This window comes from Diaphorina citri, unplaced genomic scaffold, assembly GCF_000475195.1.
Source record: "Diaphorina citri unplaced genomic scaffold, Diaci psyllid genome assembly version 1.1 scaffold1254, whole genome shotgun sequence".
NCBI lineage: Eukaryota > Metazoa > Arthropoda > Insecta > Hemiptera > Psyllidae > Diaphorina > Diaphorina citri.
In genome coordinates this window covers 1,597-22,797 of record NW_007378683.1, presented here as the reverse complement: position 1 = coordinate 22,797, position 21,201 = coordinate 1,597, and the positions used below count along the sequence as shown (strand labels likewise).

General features: G+C 40.9%; 2 protein-coding genes across 2 annotated transcripts; both read right to left on the bottom strand.

Annotated features, from left to right (window-relative positions):
- Nucleotides 1–2,232: 2,232 nt before the first annotated feature.
- Nucleotides 2,233–8,253, bottom strand: LOC103514985 (elongation factor 1-alpha). Its single transcript, XM_008479903.3, has 8 exons — nucleotides 8,036–8,253; nucleotides 7,231–7,457; nucleotides 6,546–6,713; nucleotides 5,907–6,167; nucleotides 5,327–5,512; nucleotides 3,834–4,044; nucleotides 2,971–3,137; nucleotides 2,233–2,431 (listed from the first exon to the last, which is right to left on the bottom strand). The coding sequence occupies exons 1-8, from the start codon at nucleotides 8,130–8,132 to the stop codon at nucleotides 2,360–2,362; spliced, it is 1,389 nt and encodes a 462-aa protein (XP_008478125.1). The 5' UTR covers nucleotides 8,133–8,253; the 3' UTR covers nucleotides 2,233–2,359.
- Nucleotides 8,254–10,232: 1,979 nt separating this feature from the next.
- On the bottom strand, nucleotides 10,233–20,574 carry LOC103514988 (myosin-11-like). The gene is made up of 10 exons (XM_026827818.1): nucleotides 20,454–20,574; nucleotides 19,052–19,178; nucleotides 18,303–18,536; nucleotides 17,308–17,544; nucleotides 16,575–16,808; nucleotides 16,125–16,214; nucleotides 15,358–15,455; nucleotides 14,620–14,887; nucleotides 13,739–13,862; nucleotides 10,233–10,309 (listed from the first exon to the last, which is right to left on the bottom strand). Exons 1-10 carry the CDS (start codon nucleotides 20,564–20,566, stop codon nucleotides 10,233–10,235), a joined length of 1,602 nt encoding a protein of 533 aa, XP_026683619.1. The 5' UTR covers nucleotides 20,567–20,574.
- Nucleotides 20,575–21,201: the final 627 nt, after the last annotated feature.

The window sequence follows — 21,201 nt, the reverse complement described above, 5'->3', positions numbered from 1 at the left end:
ATTTATTTTTGTCAACCTTCAAACTTTAAATAGGTATTATCCTAAAAAATTGTCGTGGGCTATTTAATTTCTTTTATTCCGTCAGCCTAGTTAGCTTGGTTGGTACCGCGTCTGCCTTGTAGGTGCTAGGCCGCGGGTTCGATTCCCGCCCGTGGTGGATTTTATCCCGAAGGGATAAGGTTCGTTCTCGGAACGATGGCTTTCTCCTTTCCTGTCTTCCTTTTCTCTGTAACACGGGAGGTCTTATCGACTTATCATCCCGAAATCGAAGAGAGAACGAGGATAGGATAGGAGGAAGCCAGCCGTTCCGAGAACGAACCATAACTCTCTAGGAAAAGATTTCTTTCCCGGCGGGAAATGAACCCGCGACCTACCCGCTAACGGAATTTTCTCAAAAGGCTGAGTGCAACCTACAGCACGTGATACCCTAACCAGTGACTCGTCCAAATATCATGTAAGAAAATGACTTGATAGTCAATTCTTACCATTTGATACCAACCAAATATCAAGTACCAAAACCCTTGCAGGGTCCCGCGTTCGATACCCACCCATCGACAAAAAAATCTCATTCAGGTATTTCGATTGTAAGGTAGATTCAACTGATTGGATGTCAACACCCAGTGAGTCATCTTCCATTAATTGTTTGAGGGATGTTTTGAAGAGGTTTGGTAGAGGGAACTGTAACTGCTAAGGTCTTATCGTTCCGAAATCGAAGAGAGAAGGAAGAGAGGAGAGGAGAAAGCCAGCCGTTCCGGGAACGAACCTTATCCCTTTAGGATAAAATCCGCCCTCGGGAATCGAACCCACGGCCTAGCGCTTACAACGCAGACGCTCTGCCAACCAAGCTAACTACGCTGGCCTGGGAACGGTTTTCTAGTGAGGAATGTCGAATCTAGTGTCGCCTCAGAACTGGGTCTCACCATATCTTCCATTTGATTGACGGATCAAGTCTTATCGTCCCGAAATTGATGGATGAAAAAAGACGAGAGAAACCAGTCGTTCCGAGAACGAAACCTACTTGGGTGGGATAAGTTTAGTTCAACTAGGCTGTGGCGAAAAGTTCCTACTCCTAGCCCATACATCTAATGTTGTTCATCTAACGCTTGGTTCAGAAGGTGCGGGTTCGATACCCAATCATGACAGGAAATGTCGTAACCAACATAATATATAACTTTCGAATATTGACTTCGATGAGCCCAGATGTACCTACATGCCCCAAGCACTAACATCGATGTCAAACTTGATACTCACTTAATATTTGTGGGTACAAAATACGTCACCCTTTCACGTCTATCATGGTTCAAAGGACCTAAGAAACCTAATCAGTTAAATCAGTTTAATCACCCAAAATAAAAGCCCAAAGGTAGAAGATAAATCAACAATATCCTATACAGGAGACTTGGAAAAATCAAGACTTTCAACTACCTAATGGAAAGAGGCGGATTTGAGAATGAAATCGCGGTTAAAAACATAAAGGTAACCCAAGAAATTGAAACCAACAGAAAATAAAAACGTCAAAACGCGAGACTTTGTTTTTTCAAATATATCCATGGGGGTTTAATAATTATTTTTTTGCATAAAATAATTTTCAAATATAAAAAAGAAATAAAAAAAATAACACACAAAAAATAATAGACAGCAACAGAAATAGAGGGGGAGAGGAGAAAGAAAATTTAAAACTAAAAAAACAAGAAAGAAAACGAAATTAACAAGGAGGCTCTGTCATGAAGAAAACACAGACCGAATTTTTCATTTTTCCAAGTCTTGATTGTAAGCTGCCCCTCTGTCCCCGGATTTCGAAAGCCCAAAGCTACCAACTATCATTCCATGAGGCGCTAAATGCAAAATTAATTTGTTTAGTAAAATAGAAAACGCACGTTTTAAATATCCATATTGATTTTTTTGCTTAGTAAAGAGAATAATGTATTATATGAATGCAGATAGAGAGGGGGGTGTAGGGGGGGAGGTCGGTTATATCAAGCGGGGGCGGGGGAACATGTCACACACAGCAATTGTTGTATCAGCTACAGATTAAATTATTGATAACTTGTCTAAGGAGGAGCGCCAGGTTTTTCCTCCGAAAGGTTTTCCGATGGGAACACGGATTTGAAAATGTCGGGGTTTTTCTTCTCGCAGACTCCTCCCGTTCTGCACTCAGTCTCGTCTTCTGGTTTTTATCTTCTCTTCTGCGTTTCCTCTTTACTTCTTCTCCTCCTCTCATCTCATCCTTCATGTCTATCCTGTGTGTTTGGTGGATGAGACGACTGTTGTTGTCAAGTAGTGCTGCTGCTGTTGTTGATGTAGATGTGTTGGTGGTGGTTTTGGTTGAAGGTGGTGGAAGTTCAGCCATGCCGCCTAGTTATTTCTTCTTCTGCACCTTTTCTGCGGCCTTTGTTACTTTACCGGAAGAGACGTCCTTGAAGGTCACACTCTGCAAGCAAACATAAGAGGAACATGATTAGTTATATTAGACAAAATCAATAGTAATACGATTTATCTTTCTTTCAATTATGAAATAAAATATGTTATGTAATTTATCTTTTCTTTCCGAAGTATGAAAACCATCGTACGAACAAAATACGATTATTTCCGAGTACATACGTAAATTATCGCACAAAATTATCCGTGTGAGTCCTACTTACTTCCCCAGATTTTTGGTACCTAATACAAACAGTATTTACCTGATATCCATTAAGTTGTCACTATTTTCTAAAGATTAAAAGATAAAGTCATACCATAGTTCAGTCTTCATTTGTGATACATGTTTCAACTATTGGGAATCTTTGTCATATTTATTTCTGAAATGTAAACCATTCAGGTTTTGGTTATCCAGTAAAGTTTAAACTGGTGATGAACTAATAGTTCAATTATCGTAATTTTTTTTTTTTTTTTTTTTTTTTTTTTTTTTTAAGAAGAATAATTATCGTCGAGGTAGGTAGGTAGGTATTTATTTCCATGATTATTATTTACCTTGATGACACCGACGGCCACGGTTTGTCTCATGTCACGCACGGCGAATCTACCCAGGGGAGGGAACTCGGAGAAAGACTCGACACACATGGGCTTGGAGGGGACCAGAACGATGATGGCGGCGTCTCCGGACTTGAGGGCCTTGGGGTTCTCCTCGGTGGTTTTTCCTGAACACAACACAGCAAACACAATACATTAGTCATCAAATCCTCAAGGGTTATTAAAATTCAAATTAGTCATCAGATAAACCAGGATTAAGCAGATCTAAACTTTTTTATTGGGAGGTGCAGAGCACAGTTCTGGGAGGTCAAAATCCAATGACGTTGAAGACGGACACAAAGTAAGCTAAGCAAGTATTAACTTCAGAGTTTTTGGAGCAAGCCTGACGTTCCATATAATGCTCTATTCTTCGACTGAAGTTCTTTCCAATTTAATAGGTTCAGCACAAAACCAGCCGTACATGTAATGACAGATTTTTTGGCTTGACAATGAGCGCAGTATTTTCTCATTCAAATACTAAATTCTTCTTCGCCTTTTCCCGTGTACAGACGGGGTCGGCGTTTTTCGTCAGCCCTCAATCAGCCCTAGGGTGATCGCTTTTGGGCTGACATTTGGTTTTGGCTACAGAATGTTACGAGTGGATGCCCTTTGATTCAACCTTTGCTATTTCTTTAGCAAAGAAAATTCAGGCTGGTATACTCACTGTTTATAGTCCCCCAGCCAGACATTCAAATCCTAAAAAAAAAAAAAAAAAAAAAAAAAAAAAAAAAATCCGGGTTCTTTTAAATTCCAACAACAAAAACAATTAAAGATGGAGTTGTGTTGTGTTTTAACTTTTAGTATTTTATTGAGAAATGTCTTACCAGTACGACGGTCGCACTTCTCCTTGATCTCGGCGAACTTGCAGGCAATGTGAGCGGTGTGACAGTCCAGTACGGGGGTGTAGCCGTTGCTGATCTGGCCGGGGTGGTTCAGCACGATCACCTGGGCCGTGAAGTCCTGCGTGGCCTTGGGCGGCGAGGCCTTCGAGTCTCCCGCGACGAAACCACGACGCAGCTCCTTGACGGAGACGTTCTGTGAAGATTGAAAAAAGTCAAATATGATGATCAAAGATTCCAGGTACTTTTGGCGTAGGGCTGAAAGTCCCGTTATTAAAATCCCAACGGGAAAAATGGCCAAATGGTCAAAGATCCCGACAGTATAAAAATCAGATTTTTCATTTAGATCAGTTGCATATAAGTGAGGTTGAAAATCGAATATTTTCAATCCTATATGAATTGTCACATTTATACAAAGAAATTTGGACTAGAGTCAGCTCCCATGGCGTAGTGGTCACTGCGCTCGCCTTGCACGCGGGAGACCCGGGTTCGATTCCCGGCGGGGTCAAGAAATTTGTATCATGCAAATGATTGATTCCGTGACTGGCCGTTACGGGGCCCACTCAGCCTCGTGAGGAAAATGAGTAGCTATGTAATATAAATGCGCATAGCGACCGGTGCCAGCATGGTAGGTAAACATTGGATTTTAGGATTATTGAGATATTGGAAAAATCCTACAATGCTGCAGTGAGCACCAAAGTTGTGACATAATAACACAAAAAAACTGCATTTACTCTGTATTGTTTTGTACAACGCTTATGGTACCTGAGATCAATCAGTGTGATTTCTCAATTATTTAGCCTTAACATACCATGTTTCGTAAAATATTAATAATTGAGAAATCACACTGATTGCCTAGATTCTAGGTAGTTATTTTTTTTCTCACTGCAGGCGTGGGGGCCTGCTGATACTTCAGGTTTACCTGGGGTAAAGCAACCTTTGCTCTTTCACTTGCTACTCTTGTTAGCGAAAAAAAGGTATTTTAAGGCTAAAAAATTAAAAAAACCAACAAAAAAAAAAAAAAAAAAAAAAAAATATATAAATAATAATAATAATAATAAAAAAAACGAGACTTTGGTTTTCGATGCGGATATTTTGGCAATATCGTGATTCGCGAATCAGGTGAAAACTTTTTTTCAATGAGACTCCCCATATTTTATTGCACATTCGTTATCTACGTTAAGATGGGTACTAACTCGACTTTTTGCGGAATAATCACAAAATAAAATAGTAAAAAAACCGAGTTTTTTGCTCAAAAAATACCATGGTTTCATTACTTTTTGGTCCAATATTTCGCTGTTTGCGATTTGAGTAGTGTTTGCAAAATCCACGAATCCTAGATGAATTTTTCAAAGGTACACGCGTTTTGAGAGCAAATCTCATGTACCTTTGAGAAATATCCAGGCCTTCTTCATTAAGTTTAGTGTGAATGTGAAGAAATTGGGTTTAAAGTAAGAGGTGACGGCAGGCACACTTACCTTTACGTTGAAACCGACGTTGTCTCCGGGAACGGCTTCCTGCAGAGCTTCGTGGTGCATCTCGACGGATTTCACCTCAGTGGTGAGGTTGGCCGGGGCAAAGGTCACCAGCATACCGGGCTTGATGACTCCAGTCTCCACTCGGCCCACGGGCACTGTTCCAATACCACCGATCTTGTACACGTCCTAGTGGGGAGAGAACGAGAAACGGGCGGATTAGATCTTGTTACGAATTCGGTAATTGGATAGATTGTTCTAACATTATTCAACTAAATATAACGGTAAGAATAACATTTCATAATTCGGTAATCTACCCATTTAAGTGTATCCTTGATTCCTTTGTAAAGTACAACATATTCTTTCGAAAATTAAGTACTTACTGACGCAACAGGCATAAATGAATTAAATAATAAAAACAAGACAGACTTGATTAAAAGAGAGAGACAGCAAATCACACAACAGCCAAGTACGTTTGGAAAAAAATGCTGAAATTCATTATTCATTTAGAGGATTGGGAAATTTGTGTTTCATGGACAAACCAGTTCCCCAGGATCGGGGACGGATTCCCGGTGACTCTTACCTGGAGGGGCAGACGCAGGGGCTTCTCCGTGGGACGGGAAGGTGGGAGGATGGCATCGAGAGCTTCAATCAGGCACTTGCCGTCGGCCTTGCCTTCCTTGCGCTCGATGGCCCAGCCCTTGAACCAGGGCATCTTGTCGGAGACCTCCAACATGTTGTCTCCATGCCAGCCGGAGATGGGCACAAAGGCCACGGTGGCCGGGTTGTAACCGATCTTCTTGATGTAGCCGGACACTTCCTTCTTGATTTCCTCGAAACGGGCCTGAAAAGCAACAAGGAAAATTGTTTGAAATTATGGTTACATAATGAGTTTTATTTAACTTTAAACACTTTGAACGCGGGAAAAAAGTCGCGATCATCCGCTTGGACACCCCTAAGGCCTATGCTCACTTGTGGTGAGTTTCATCCATTTTTTTCCCCCGAATGTCCTGTAGGCATTGTAATTTAATGAAATGAGTGTTCCCACTACAAAATGAGCGAGATTATTCTGGGGGGTGTTGTCATTCTTTTACATGACTCTTTTTCAAATTGATTTTTCTTCCCTTTTTTCGTCCGTAAATATAAAGTAATAATTTCATATTTCAAACTTAAATATTAATAATAATAAAATGTGTACTAATCTTTTCATTTCTCTACTCACCTCGCTGTATGGGGGCTCGGTGGAGTCCATCTTGTTGACTCCGACAATGAGTTGTTTCACTCCCAGGGTGAAGGCGAGGAGGGCATGCTCACGGGTTTGTCCGTTCTTGGAGATACCGGCCTCGAACTCTCCGGTACCGGCGGCCACAATCAGTACAGCGCAGTCAGCCTGGGTGGGGGGAAGAAAAATAATTCGTTAAACATACAAATGTCAACTATTCTGGCAACCTGAATCTGCAAGAGAAATTTCCATCTGTTGTTCATTTTCCAAGTTACTACCTCCGTCAATATAAAATTCTACTATTCTGGCAGCTCGAATTCGGGAAACAAAATAATATTTCCATCTACGGTTTATTTTGCAAGTTACTAGGAATTCGTGATTATTCAAGACCACCAAAGTCAACTTTTACCCTCCTGTTTCGGTAGGAGGTGGTGTAGTGGTTAACGTGTTGGCCTCCGGATCTGGAAGTTGTTGGTTCGAGAACAAAGTCAAAATCGTAAAATTTAGCATAGTGAATCAAGCGGAAACGACGTTTGTGACTTCATGCATAACTCGATAAAATTCCTTTCTCTATTTTTCCAGTTGAGGTACCCTACACAAAATTCCTTACTTTCTTCCCAGTTTAGGTAGGATAAAGTTCGCCCGCAGGCGGAAATCAAACCCGCGACCTCTCGCTTGGACTTACCTGCGAGGTTCCGGTGATCATGTTCTTGATGAAATCTCTGTGTCCGGGGGCGTCGATGATGGTGACGTAGAACTTGGACGTCTCGAACTTCCACAGGGCGATGTCGATGGTGATACCACGCTCACGTTCGGCCTTCAGCTTGTCCAACACCCAGGCGTACTTGAACGATCCCTTACCCATCTCCTGGGCTTCCTTCTCGAACTTTTCGATCGTACGCTTGTCAATACCTGCGGGCCGAGAGACGTTTGTGAGAAACAAGCGGTGACGGTCTGTCTGTTTCGCCCAAAAATGGGCGCCTACCTTTTCCGTTTGTCAAAAACGTGGCAAAGTTTTTCTCCAATAAAATGGGCCCTACTTTTTCCACTTGTCAAAAATGTAGCGCTTTCATCAAAGGTCGAATCAGATCAACTGACCACCAAATGTAGCACTTCAAAAAGTAAACTGATGACATTGCGAAGCTGCCTTTGAAAACATATCCTGGATAAAATTTGGTTAGTAAAAAAAAAGATGGTTTCCAGTATCGACACAAAGTCAACGGCCGACAGAACAAAGGGACTTTTCAGTCTAATTAGCGAGTTTTTGCAACAAAAATCAGCGTCCCGCTAACCGAACTCTTTAGTGTTATTTAACGCGATATTGTTTCTGCACATGAACAGAAACAATATTTCGTCAAGAATTCAGTTAGAGGGAAGCCTGATTTTGTTTGCAAAAAAACTAGCTATTCCTGCAGAACAAAGAAGTTTCATTACAATTTTATTTGATAATAAGAGGGGGGAAATGTATAAATCAATGGAGATGGACTTACCTCCACACTTGTAGATCAAATGTCCGGTGGTGGTGGACTTTCCGGAGTCGACGTGTCCAATGACGACGATGTTAATATGAGTCTTCTCTTTACCCATGGTGGCTTGTCGTACACAAACTGTTCAGTCAATCAACTATGTATAACAACGACCTTTGTGTCGATAATGTAGATCTAGCAGAACGCTGTCAACAAAACAGAACAGAACCACAATCGGAGAAATTAAAACCCAACGTCGATTTTCGTCTTGGCTTTTTACCAGAACACGAGCACTTTAAGTACAACACATCAATGCCGAAAAACACCCGTTCTACTTGAAAATTATAATCCCATCGCTTAAACTTAAAAGATGTTACACATACATTACACACATGCTACAAGATTTTCTCCAGGTGTGTCCACAGCCACACATAGTCAACGGACGTCGATCGACGCGACGGCCGGTCCACCACGTTTGGACACATCTTTACAATCGAACGATAGCTGAGGTTTTGCCTGGCACACAGTACAGAAAAAAAAGGAAAAAAATCTTTTGATCTTCTAAATCTAAATACAACAAAAAATTAATCTCTTCACACCATATAATGTAGGCAAAACAACCTCAACACCCTGTATAGACCAAGAGCGCGCGCGCAACCACACTGAGTACAATACAATATAAACATAAATACAATCATGCCTACATAATCTACTTATGTATACGACATCAATGTGGTGGCAACGTGTCTCAGATATACAACGTGGTGCTCTCATGCCAATGCAAACCTTGCCTGAATTACATCACGTTATGCCCAATACCTACAAACGCTACGATTACCAGTCTAGTTAGCTTGAAGAGTAGCGCGTCTGCCTTGTCAGCGCTAGGTCGCGGGTTCGATTCCGGGCCTGGGGCGGATTTTATCCCAAACAGATAAGGTTCGTTCTCGGAAAGGCTGTCTTTCTCCTATCTTGACTTTCTTCTCTTCTTCTCACTTCGCTTTCGGAACGATAGGACCCTAGCTGTAACAGTTCCCTCTATCAAGCTCCAAAAAAAACAGCCGCTTTTTTACTAGCCACCCTGGGCAGACCGTGAAGGCCCGTTCCAACTTGTGAGTTTCATCCGATTTTTTGCCGAACGACACTAAATGTTCTTGTGGGCAATGTATTTTCAATGAGTGTGTTTCTACTAGATACGACACGATTTCCCCCCCCCCCCCCCCGAACGACAAATGTGAGCGGGCCTTCACAGTACGTATGTTTCCCACGTGACCAAGCGTAGTTTACTTTTCGTAATGTATTCGACACCATCGTGTGTAATAATTTAATAAAATACTAAATGTTTTCGACACCATCGTGTAAAGATCATGCAGCCTCCAAAGTCCACACACAAGTCCCCAAGCTCGAATAAATACCACGTGAGTTGATATCTGACCATGTGGCATAAAACCAAGTACAAGAACAGTAGTGGGTAGCTCAGTTCAGGGAAAGGTGAAAGCACAGTTTGTGATGAGCTGGCGTGTTTTACAAAATAAAAATGTGATCTACATTTCTTCTCTTCATATCTTGAGGCTGTTAATGCTGTATCTTTTAAGGTGTGTCCAAACATAGTCGACCGGCCGTCGATCGCTCTCAATCGACGAGGTAAATCTATGTGGTCGAGGCATCGTGGATGGTTCAATCGACATCGATCGTGTGTCGACACACCTCAAGAGGTGCATATACATCAGTCGACCGAAACCGACTTATACCGATGTAGATAAGAGCAAAGGATTTTGGGCCAGCCTAGTTAGCTTGCAGGGTAGCGTGTCTGCCTTGTAAGTGCTAGGTCGCGGGTTCGATTTCCAGGCGGATTTTTATCCTGAGTTTCTAGTTTCAAACTGCGCACGCGTTTTAAGACAAAAGACTTTCCGACGAATCTAGTTTCAACATGAGATTTTGAACCGGGAAAGTAAGATTCTGGTTGGGCGTCTTCGCATATTCGGCCCGTCTTACACTGCAAGCGTAGACGCGGGACTTTCAGTAGCGCGAAATCGCCTGCAAAACCAAACCTATTAAAATGATAGTCAATAGAGAGTCTATCATTTTCATAGGTTTGGTTTTTTCAGGCGACTACATGCTACAAAACAAGTCGCGCGTCTACGCTTTGCAGTGTGACATCGGCCCAAGATGCAAGCACGCAACTACCATCTTTCTTTCCCAGTTCAAAGTCTCAAGGCGGAAGTCAAAGCGGATTGGTCGCAAGTCCTTTGTCTCCAAACGCGCGCGGTTTACGGGTGCTAATCAACGTCAAGTCGAAATCTGAAAACCTAGGTGTAAGGAGGTTGATAGAAAGAATAGTAACAATTCCAAGTCTTATCGTTCTAAAATCAAAGAGAACAAGATAAAAGAAAGCCGGCCGTTCCGAAAAAGAACCTAATAAAATTCTCCCCGGGCGGGAATCGCACCCGCGTCCTAGCTCACAGAAGGCAAGCGCGCTACCCTCCAAGCTAACTAGCCTGGCTCAACAACCAACACCTCTAATAAACCTGCGAAAGACTTTTCAGTCCCATCCTGACAATATGTTCAAACAAGTCATCTTCTATTATCTATTCTAATAAAATTTATTAACAGAGCTCAGTTATCATTCTACAGAAGAAGGTCAATGACACTCGAACCGCGTGGCACGACAGATTTGATGTCAAATTAGCGTTACAACATTCGCGACATATGGTAGAGAACTTAACCTGTGTCCACAACTCAACTCCATATAGTCAACGGCCGTCGATTGATGTTAGCAAAATACAAAGGCAACTTTGTTTCCGGTCGACCATTGATCGACTGTTCTAACACAGCTTTGGAATGGTCGTATTTTTTTTAAGGCTTTATTTATCTATAGTGGCAGGGTTCTCCCAAAGGAGCTCTTCCATCCAACCACTAGTTTGTATTATTCTTTCAGAAACTGAGATGACATCCCCTCTTTTCGCGTGGTAGCGCCTGTACTAAAACCTTTGGAAATCCGATTCCGAAAGGCAAAAACACAACTATGTAATGTAGCGCGATGCACGCAAAAAGAGACAAAATCCCTACCTTCTTTCATGAAATACTTGGTCTCACAACCTTGTCTTTTGATCAGATTTGTAGGCATTAACAGCTAAGGTACGCAAGACAAAATAAATAGCTTCTCTCATAAATTACTTAATCTCACAATTTCAATACCCGACAGTGTGTATACTAGCCTTAGGCTATTCCAAATTAGAATATTCACAATACTTGAAAATATTCAAATTGTCAAGATTCACACTTTGCAAATATTCTCAACACTTGGAAGTATTCAAGTGAAAATATTTGATCTGTTCACACTTTTAGAATATTCTTAAAAGGTGAAAGTTTCTCAGATATTTTCAAGTGTTGTGAATATGCTACAAGTGTGAATTCTCATTCAAATATTTCTGTGATTGAGTCAATATTCAGAATGTGGCTGATTGAATAATTAAGAAAATTTCCAGAGTTTGGATCCCTCAAATAAGATTACCGAGTGCTAGAATGATGACAAACATCTCCAAGAGTTGAGAATATTCCAAGTGTGAACAATGATGAAAAAAATATTTTCAAGTGTTACAATTACCTATCTAATTCTAAAAATGGTAATGATGACTCAAGCACTTCCTAGTACCTACTCGAACTCATGAACATTTCACCACATTGTACTGATTCTAAACTCATGAACATTTCACCACATTGTACTGATTCTAAACTCATGAACATTTCACCATGTTGTACTGATTCTAAACTCATGAACATTTCACATTGTACTGATTCCAACCCAACTACCTGCCTGTACACAGTGTACCTTTGAACTACTTTCAGAAATAATATCCTAATTTCAAGTTTCAAGGAAATATAAAAACATAAATCCACAGTTTCTTGGATTAGATCAGCCAGTTTGAATTGGAGCAAACCAGACTTACTTGGTGAAGGCAAGAATCACAGCCATCACCTAGCATCTACAGGTCAAGTTTGGCCAGCACCTGAGAGCTATGTCTAACTGATGAGTTCCAACAAGAACGAAACGCGTCTTAGGCTGCTCCCAGGTGTTGGCTAAAGCCTCTCAATCTACCCTCACTAGGGTGATTGGTTTGGGCTGACATTTGGTTTTGGCAACAAATTTTACGAGTGCATGCCCTTCGCACTCAACCTTCGCTATTTCTTTATTAAGGGAAATTGAGGCTGGTATATTCCCTGTTTAAGTCCCCCAGCCAGACAACTAAAACTAGCAAGCGTTCTTCGTATAAACGAATAAGAAAATGAGAAAACGAATGGTTAAAATTCATCGAAATAACAATATTTTAATAAATAATTTCATTTCATCATTCATGATTTCAACAAAAAATACAAACGACAATGACATACAAGGACAATAAAAAGGAGATCTTTGAAAAAAAGGGCCATTTTTAATATAAAAAAAGTACAAAAAATGTCCCGTTTTTTCATAGACCTCCTCAAATAAAATTGGAATGCATGACAGAGATAGAGTTTTTTTTTTCTTTTTTTTCCAAAAGGTTTGATAAAGGGTAATGTGACAACAGAGGTCTCTATCGTCCCGAAATCTAAAAGAGAAGGACAGGATAGCAGAAAGCCAGCCGTTCCGAGAACGAACCTTATACATACGTTGCACTTATCATTTATACCTTTCAAGATTCCAGCTAACTAGGCTGGCTACCTAGATTTAAAGCATTGCCTTTAATTTTAGATTTAAATCCTGAAAGCTCTCTCTCTCTCTGCTTATTTATTTTCTAAAGTAAAAAAAAAAAAAAAAACCCCTACATATCTATTTCATAATTTAATTTAAAACTACAATACTACAATCACAATTTTGACATTACAACGGACGGTTGTACGAACAATGAAATAATTATTTGTGATAAAGCAGAGCCTTCTCAAAACTTTTGTGGACATCACAAATTAAAATAATATTATCTACTTATACGTGAACATTTTGGCATGGGGGAGGTAAACCTTTCAACTGCTAATATATCGTAGCGGGTTTCATTTGAAATAATGGTCTGGTCTTTGAAGATGCATGCTACGTAGCATCTTGCGACGTGTTACCTCAGTGTGAAAGCCGCCTTACGGGAAAAAATCGTGGAAAATTAAAATCTGAAGTCAAAATTCCGAAAATTATGTATGTCCTTTAAAGGTCCGTGACTCAATTTTCATTTGCTGTTCTAAGGAAAACGTGAGCTCAGGTGACGTGAGGGCAATGTGAACGAAATCACCTACAATATTATGGGAAAACTTTGAACTACATCTTTCTGACTCCCCATGAGCTCACATGACGTGACGTGATAGTAGTATGTTTCTACTTCAGGGTTTATACGCTTTTCCCGGAATGAAATTCCATGACTTTTCCAACAATTTTCACAACTTTTTCCAGAAAAATAGGGGGCGGAGGTACCTAAAAATCAGTAAGATTACCCCTTCATTTAAATAAAATATGCAATATGCAGAACGTCAAGGAATATGAGGGGGAATGCGCCGCAGGCCGTTTTTCGGAAAAAAGCTTGATATTTAATTTGAACATTTTTAATTTTTGACCGGCTGACAAATTCCATGACTTTTCCAAGTTTTCTTTAAAATTTCACCATTTTCCATGACTTTTTGGCCAATATTCAGATTCCATGACTTTTCCAGGTCGCGTATAAACCCTGTACTTGTAGGTAATTTTGTGCTTAGTTTTGTTCTTTTTACTTACCTCCCCTTCTTCCCTGTACAGGGACGCCATGTTGGTTAAATTATTAGCACTCAACACCTCCTCCATTCGTCTCCTATCATCCACCTCCACCTCCAATTTCTTCTCCACAATTCTCTCGTCCTGGAAAATTAGTTCACATAATACAAGAGGTTAAACAAAGGGAACTCGTCTTGCTGGGGGACTTTCAACAGGGAGTCGCCCAGCTTACTCTGGCCGGGGGACTTCAAACAGAGGGATACCAGCCTGAAACGAAGGGCATGCACTCATAAATTTGTTGTAGCCAAAACTGAATGTCAAAGCAATAACCTAGGGTTGTTGTAGTAATATAAAATAAAGATTGTAGGATTAAAAACCCAGTGTTCCCTGACAGCATGATAGCAGAAAGGAAACACAGATAGCAAGGATAGCGTTTGAGGAGAACGTTGACGGATACCGATTGAGAGGAAGACCACGATCCAGATGGAAGGACAACATAAAGAAGGATGTAGAGCTCATGGGAATCTATCCGGAAGAATGGAAGCAAGCGGCTTTGGAGAGAGGAGAATGGGCAGCTGCTGTGACACAGGCAATATGGTCGTTAAGGCCGCAGCCAAGGATAAGTTTAAAAAAAAGTAAGTGTTCACTGATACCGACAAAAGTAGTGAAAAAGCTCTCTTTGCCACAAATCATTCATGATTCAAGCAAAGCATTCATGCAAATCATTCATGATTTGCAAGAAAAGCAGAGAATTAGATTCTTGCAAATCATGAATGTAATTAGTTTCTTGCAAATCATTCATGATTTGAAAGAAACTAATTACTGATTTTTTGATAAATACAATTACTTTATTATTCTATTCTATTATTTACTTACTGATTAGTTTGTTTATTTCTCTCACCTTCACGTCGGTCTTCGCCAGCTTTGCCACCTCTTCTCGCAGCCCGGCGACCGTGGCCTTCAACTCCTTGATGCGCGTCCCCTGTTCCTCCACCTGCTGTCGGTACATCGTCGCCAGGAGGTCCGCGTTCATTTTATCCTCCTTGGCTTGAGCGAGAGACTGAGCGCTGGCGGACAGATCGTCTCTCACCCGGTGAAGTTGAGAGGCCAGGGCGGTGTTTTCGCTCGCGGTCGTAGCGAGCGACTGCCGGGCCCGCGAGAGCTCCTGCCTGTAAGCCAAAGTAGGAAGAGTTGACGCGTTAGAGACTCTGTTCCCGGTTGAACTTCTCTTCCTTAGCCTGAGCGCTGGCGGACAGATCGCCTCTCGTGCGGTGAAGTTGAGAGGCCAGGGCGGTGTTTTCGCTCGCGGTCGAAGCAAGCGACTGCCGGGCCCGCGAGAGCTCCTGTCTGTAAAGGCAAAGTAGAAAGAGTACACGCGTTAGAGAGACTAGTCCCCCGGTGATTTTTAACCTGAGCGCTGGCAGCCAGGGCGAGCGCAGTGAACACTACAGTTACTAGACCATGGGAACTCAAACATGTATAAATAATATACACTATAAAGGTGTATCCACGCATGGTCCACGGCCGTCGATCGATGTCGACTGAATCGTCCACACTGCCTCGATATACTTACTTTCTCCTTGTCGATCGACCATGTTTGGATACACTTTGATAAATTTAAATATAAAAGAAGACTCACTGTGATTGGTTGAGCTCTGTTTTCAAATCATCAACCTGTTTCTCCAGAGCCAATAGTTTACCATTGTTCTCCTCTGTACTGGCACTAGTAGCATCCAACTGTAACAATTTAGGTGTTATAGGATTTGTACATTTACTAGTGATTTTGTCAACTGTATTCCTCACCCAAATCAAAAATGGATAACGCTCATTTCTGTGACCTCAAATTTCAAGGATCGACGTGCTTTGATTCAAGGAACATATGTACTAAGTTTCATCAAAATCGGACCAGGCAATCGGGAGTTATAGCGGAACAATCAAACCTCTAAACCAAATGCAAAACGGTCGAGTTAAAACGTAGACCTTCACTTCGTTCGGGCCATTAGACTCGAGTGGCCTTTGTCATAACATGCCCATCCTGTGGTATGTCCCTCATTAATTTAAAACTTGGACCTTACTTTATTTGATCAATATTTTTTTATTTAGACTCTTTCTTCTTCTTCTTCTTCTTCTTCTTCTTCTTCTTCTTCTTCTTCTTCTTCTTCTACTAGGAAATTTGGACTAGTCTACTCCCTGTTTATAGTCCCCTAGCTAGACGCTGATCTACTCTCTGTTTATAGTCCCTCAGCCAGACTTTATTTAGACTCTTTATTGGTTATAATTTAACGTACTTTAAATACAAGAACAGAATAGAATAGTTTTTTATTGTAAATAAAACCAAAAGGTATCTTACAAGAAATTACAAAGGGCGAAATTATTGTCTGGGGCAATCTCTACCATTTAACTTACCTGTCCCTTCTTATGTTTCTCCAGAACACTCTGAGCCTTTCTCTTGTAGGTCTCGAATTCTTTCTCCAATCTTGCCTTGTCTGCTTTCACCTGAAATATAACAAACAATAAGCTACACGGGCCTTGCCAGCGACCGAAGGCCGCATTTATACTTGAACACAGATCTATTACCAAAAGCAGCTGCTGAAGGCCGCAATATATTAATTCTTTACAAATGTAACATAGCTAGCTTTGCAGCGGCCGAAGGCCGCATTATATTAATTTTTTAACCAAGCTTACATACTTAGCTGGCTTTGCCAGCGGCCGGACGCCCCATTGCCTTTTTATGTATTAACGAAAAGAAGTACACGGCCCTTGCCAGCGGCGGAAGGCCGCAAATATGATTAACAACAGATCTATTACCAAAAGCAGCGGCCGAAGGCCGCAGTATATTTATTATTTTGTTTGTACCTCGTTGAGTTGCATTTCTACTCCTGTGAGTTGACTCGTCAGCTCATTCCTAACTCTGGTGGCCTCCTCCAATCTGTCTCGGTCCCTGCACAGCTGTGTATTGTCTACCAGTAGCTCCTCAGTGCGGGACTTGGCCGCTTGGTAACTCTCACTCAGGGCGGATAGTTGGGATAGGCTGACCTTGTGGTCCGCCTCGAGTTGCGAGTGAGACAGTTTGAGCGCGGTGTAGTTTTCCTGAAAGAGAAAGTCAGTTTAGTTAGCTTGGTTGGTAGCGCGTCTGCCTTGTAAGTGCTAGGCCGCGGGTTCGATTTTTGCCTGAAAAGTTCACATAAGTTACAGGGGTTAATATAAAACGTAGGTAAACGATTTATTGAAATTATCTACAGGTGATATCTAGTCTAGCTGGGGGACTTAAAGCTAGGAAGAAGATAAGGTTCGTTCTTCGATTTCGGGACGATAAGACCTTAGCAGTTACAGTTCCCTCTGTCAAACCTCTTAACCCTTGGCTTCATTTTGTAACAGATGCTGTGACGTTAACTTATTTTATGTTTGACGCTTTCTGTTTGATTTTTTTTCTTTTTTTTTTCGAAATTGAACGGTTAGCTTGTGTTCATTGAAGTGTTGTTGACACTCAGGTTCCACGACTTAATTTTACAGGTAAACAGGTTTTATTGTCAACTGTTTCCGAAATTTCGTGATTTGTGAAAAAAAAAAAAAAAATCAATCAACTCACTTGAACAGTGTTCAACGTTTGACTCATCTCTTCCATCGCCTCCAGCTTCGTTTCCAGCTCGCTTATTCTCACTTTGGCCTCGTCCAGCTGTCTCTCGCACTGGGCAATGTCGACATTTCGGCTCGTGCATTGTGCGATCCTAGTGCGGAGCTCGACAATTTGCTCGCTCAAATGTGTATTTGTGTCGGTGAGCTTGGCGATCTCGTGGTCTTTGTCCTTCATGATGATGTCGCTCACCTGAAAGGGTTAAAGAGGATGCATGCATAGTAAGTTAGTAAGGGTTAATATACAGGGTGTTTCTAGAGTCTTGACCAGGGGTGGATTTCTCGAGAACCGTTTAGAATGTCCAACAAATCCTAGATTTTTTTGATATGAAGTTGAGGCCCTGGGCTCCCCTTGTGGCAGCAAATTAAAAAATCTTAAATCAGACCCCCCCCCCCGCTTGTGACACATCATATTGAAGGTTTTGAAAAACGTATAAGTTTGAGCTCGAGCTCGACAACCAGGGCCGTAGTTATGGCCTTTTAATTTTTCCAGGTTCATCCGCTAATAGGGGTGTTGAGTTGGAGTTCTAATGTAGTAAGAAAAGATCACTTTGAAAATAGAACATTGGAACGAATTTATTTTGTGTAGACTCACCAGAGTGAAAATCAAGACTGAGGATTGAATCAATTCACTCTAGCCAATATTGGATATTGGAAAACCGAAATACACTGGTTCGAAACCACCATCATACACAACAAGGGGAAGCACCAAAAAAAAAGGGAAATTTATATCGATTGGTGATTTGTGCTTCAAATAGGTCCCACTAATAGTTTATACTGGGATTCAGACTCAAAAATGAAATTTAAAATGTGATGGCTTCCGGCGGTGAAAATGGATGAAGATTTCGAAAATTTTCAGTTTTTTTTTTCAAATACGTATTCCGCAAATGTAACACGGCGGTGGAATTTTTTTTTTTTTTTTTTTTTTTTTTTTGAGTATCAAAATCTCACCTGTTTCTCATCAAACTTCTCCTTTAGGCTGGCGTACTTGGCGAGGGCGTCGCTTTTCTGCGTCGACGCGTCGTTAAGCTGCGTTCGGAGTGAACGCAGACTATTCTCCAGGGTCTCCTTGTCGTGCGTCAGTTGCGCGATGAACTTGGCGTTGGACTTCAGGGTCCGAGCGTCTGCATCCTGCTTCTCGCAGAGGGAGTCGTACTCCGACTGCAGAATCTGCGTGGTTTTGATCTGAAAGGACAATTAATTTTTTATTTTGTAATTTTATTAACATTTGTTTTTTTTTTTTTTTAAATGTTAATAAAATTACAAAATATTAAAAAAAAAAACAAATGTTAATAAAATTACAAAATAAAAAATTAATTGTCCTTTCAGATCAAAACCACGCAGATTCTGCAGTCGGAGTACGACTCCCTCTGCGAGAAGCAGGATGCAGACGCTCGGACCCTGAAGTCCAACGCCAAGTTCATCGCGCAACTGACGCACGACGTTCCACCGCCGTTTTTATTTCGTAGCAATGAAACAACTGCTACATTAGACGCATGTGGCCTGTGTCGTAGCATGCATGCCCATCCCGTAGTATGCCTCTCATCAGATGGGCGAGAAGAGACACAATCCTTTCCCATTTAGGTGCTGGGTCAACACGAGAACACCAGAAATTAACCCGTTGAAATAATAATAATAATAATAATAATAATAAAACGTCGACCCCGTCTGTACACGGGAAAAGGGGGAAATCCTGTTACCTGATTGGTCAAGGCTTGTAGTTTACTCATGAGAGCTGCGTTTTCATTGGTCAGAGTTGTTAACTTCTCATTGGTCTCCACGTAGGATTTCTTATATTTGATGGTTAACAGTTTCAATTTCATATACCTGGGGAAAAAAGAGGGAAAAATACTGAAAATACACAAAAGGGGGAAAAAAATTATATATGTACCTACTCTACAAAAAGTTGTGAAAAATTCAAATAATAAATCAAAGTAGAGAAAATTGATGAAATTTGACACATAAGTTAATAAGATCAAAGCACGTCGATCCATGGGTTTATTTATTTATTTTTTTTTATGCTTTATTTATAGTGGCAGGATTCTCCTAACGGAGCTCTTCCACCCAACCACTAATTTTATTAATACAGTAATAATAAGAAAGAAAGAAAAAAAAAAGACAATAATAATACAAATTAAATACAAAACCAAGGTTAAGTAGGGGAAAAAATAAAAATAAATGTGATGAAAATTAAAAGTTTTTTAGAAATTCGGGCTCCCAGAACTGAACAGGACCAATTTTGTGGTCTACACGTTTCAGAGTCCAATAGATGAAATAGACGAGTCACTATTATTTCTACCCTTGTATTGTTTTTTCAAAAATAATTTTGTCACAAGACCCCACTTCTTGGTAAATCTATTGTTTTAAAAAAGGTCAACTATTCTTCGAATCGGTACTTGTGCAGAAGTCACGTCCGTGGAATATTGCTACCAAAGGAACTGGCACAAACGAGCAGTGACCAGTGTTATTATAGGGATAGGGTTAGGTTAAACGCAAGAAGGAGTTTTCACAATTAGAGCAGTGATTAGTGTTTTTATAGGGTTAGGTTAAATACAAAAAGGAGCTTTTCTTTTCCATGGACGTGACTTCTGCATAGTTACCATTGAATCTTTCGAGTGATTCTAAATACAACCTGTTCTGTCTCCTTTTCATTACGTAAGATGTATAGGTAGGTATCTTCTATTTTGATACATGTGAATTGCATTAACTCGTACCTTCGTCTCACCTTGGGCAAAAGAGTCTGAGTGAGGTCTGAGGTCTACAGTTTACAGAACTACTAGTATCAAATCAAAGCTTTTTCACAACTTTAGTGGATATCACAAGATTACTAAGTGCCTCCTCCTTTGCAATCCATTTCCATATTTCAATGAATCTTTCTACACTGGTAATGTCGCCACTGGTCACTACTCGAGTAAAGTAGCTACTCAATTGTCCTCACGAGGCTGAGTGCACCCCGAACTCCAAGCACAGAGCCGAAAAAAACCGCGGCCCCGCCGGGAATCCAACCCGGGTCTCCTGCGTGCAAGCCTAGTGCGATATCCACTCGGCCACGGAGGTTGCTTTGCAGAACTACTAGTATCATGGTAACAGCTAGATACTCACCTATCTTCATAAGTGTCCTCAATATCTTTCATTCGGTTGGTCTCATCAGCTTTACTTATCGTACTGGTGCTAAGCGTTTCCATTTTATCCAAGGACGCACTTTGAGTTGCCATGGTAACACCAAGCTGAAAAAAATCACGTTTAAAATGGGCACGGTTACTTAATTTTTTCTTGTTTTCCTCTTTTAGTTTTAGAAATGTACTAGCTGAATTCCTTCGCTTCGCCTCGGAATCCCGCTAGTTCACCCCGAGGCATGGCCAAAGTTGTAGAAAAGGCATGGCCGAACTTGTAGAAAATAATAAAAAATACGGTCGCGCTGCGCGCTCCCTATTAGCTGCATAGTTATCAAACTAAAAACATAAACGAAACGCAAAATGTTGGTCGAGAGCGGAACATTTCTCTCCCGCAGTCTCTGCACTCTGTGTATTTCTTATGGTGATTTTAGCGATCAAAAATTGATCATATCTCAGGATCGGTTTAGATTTTCGCAAAATCCTTTCTTATTGCACACCTAGACCATAAAAGGAATATTCCTACCAAATTTCAACTTTCTAGGTGTTGTGGTTCTAGAGATAGAGCGATCAGTGTGTGAAATGTGAAATGTGAAATGTGAATTTCAATGACTCAGGAGTTAGTAAATATCATAAGTTTAATAAAGTTTAAAAAGAAAAAAGGAAGAGTTCCGCCCGCTTTTTAGAATGAGGGAGTTGCTCTTTAGCCGTCCGACCTTATCAGCATATATTTTGAT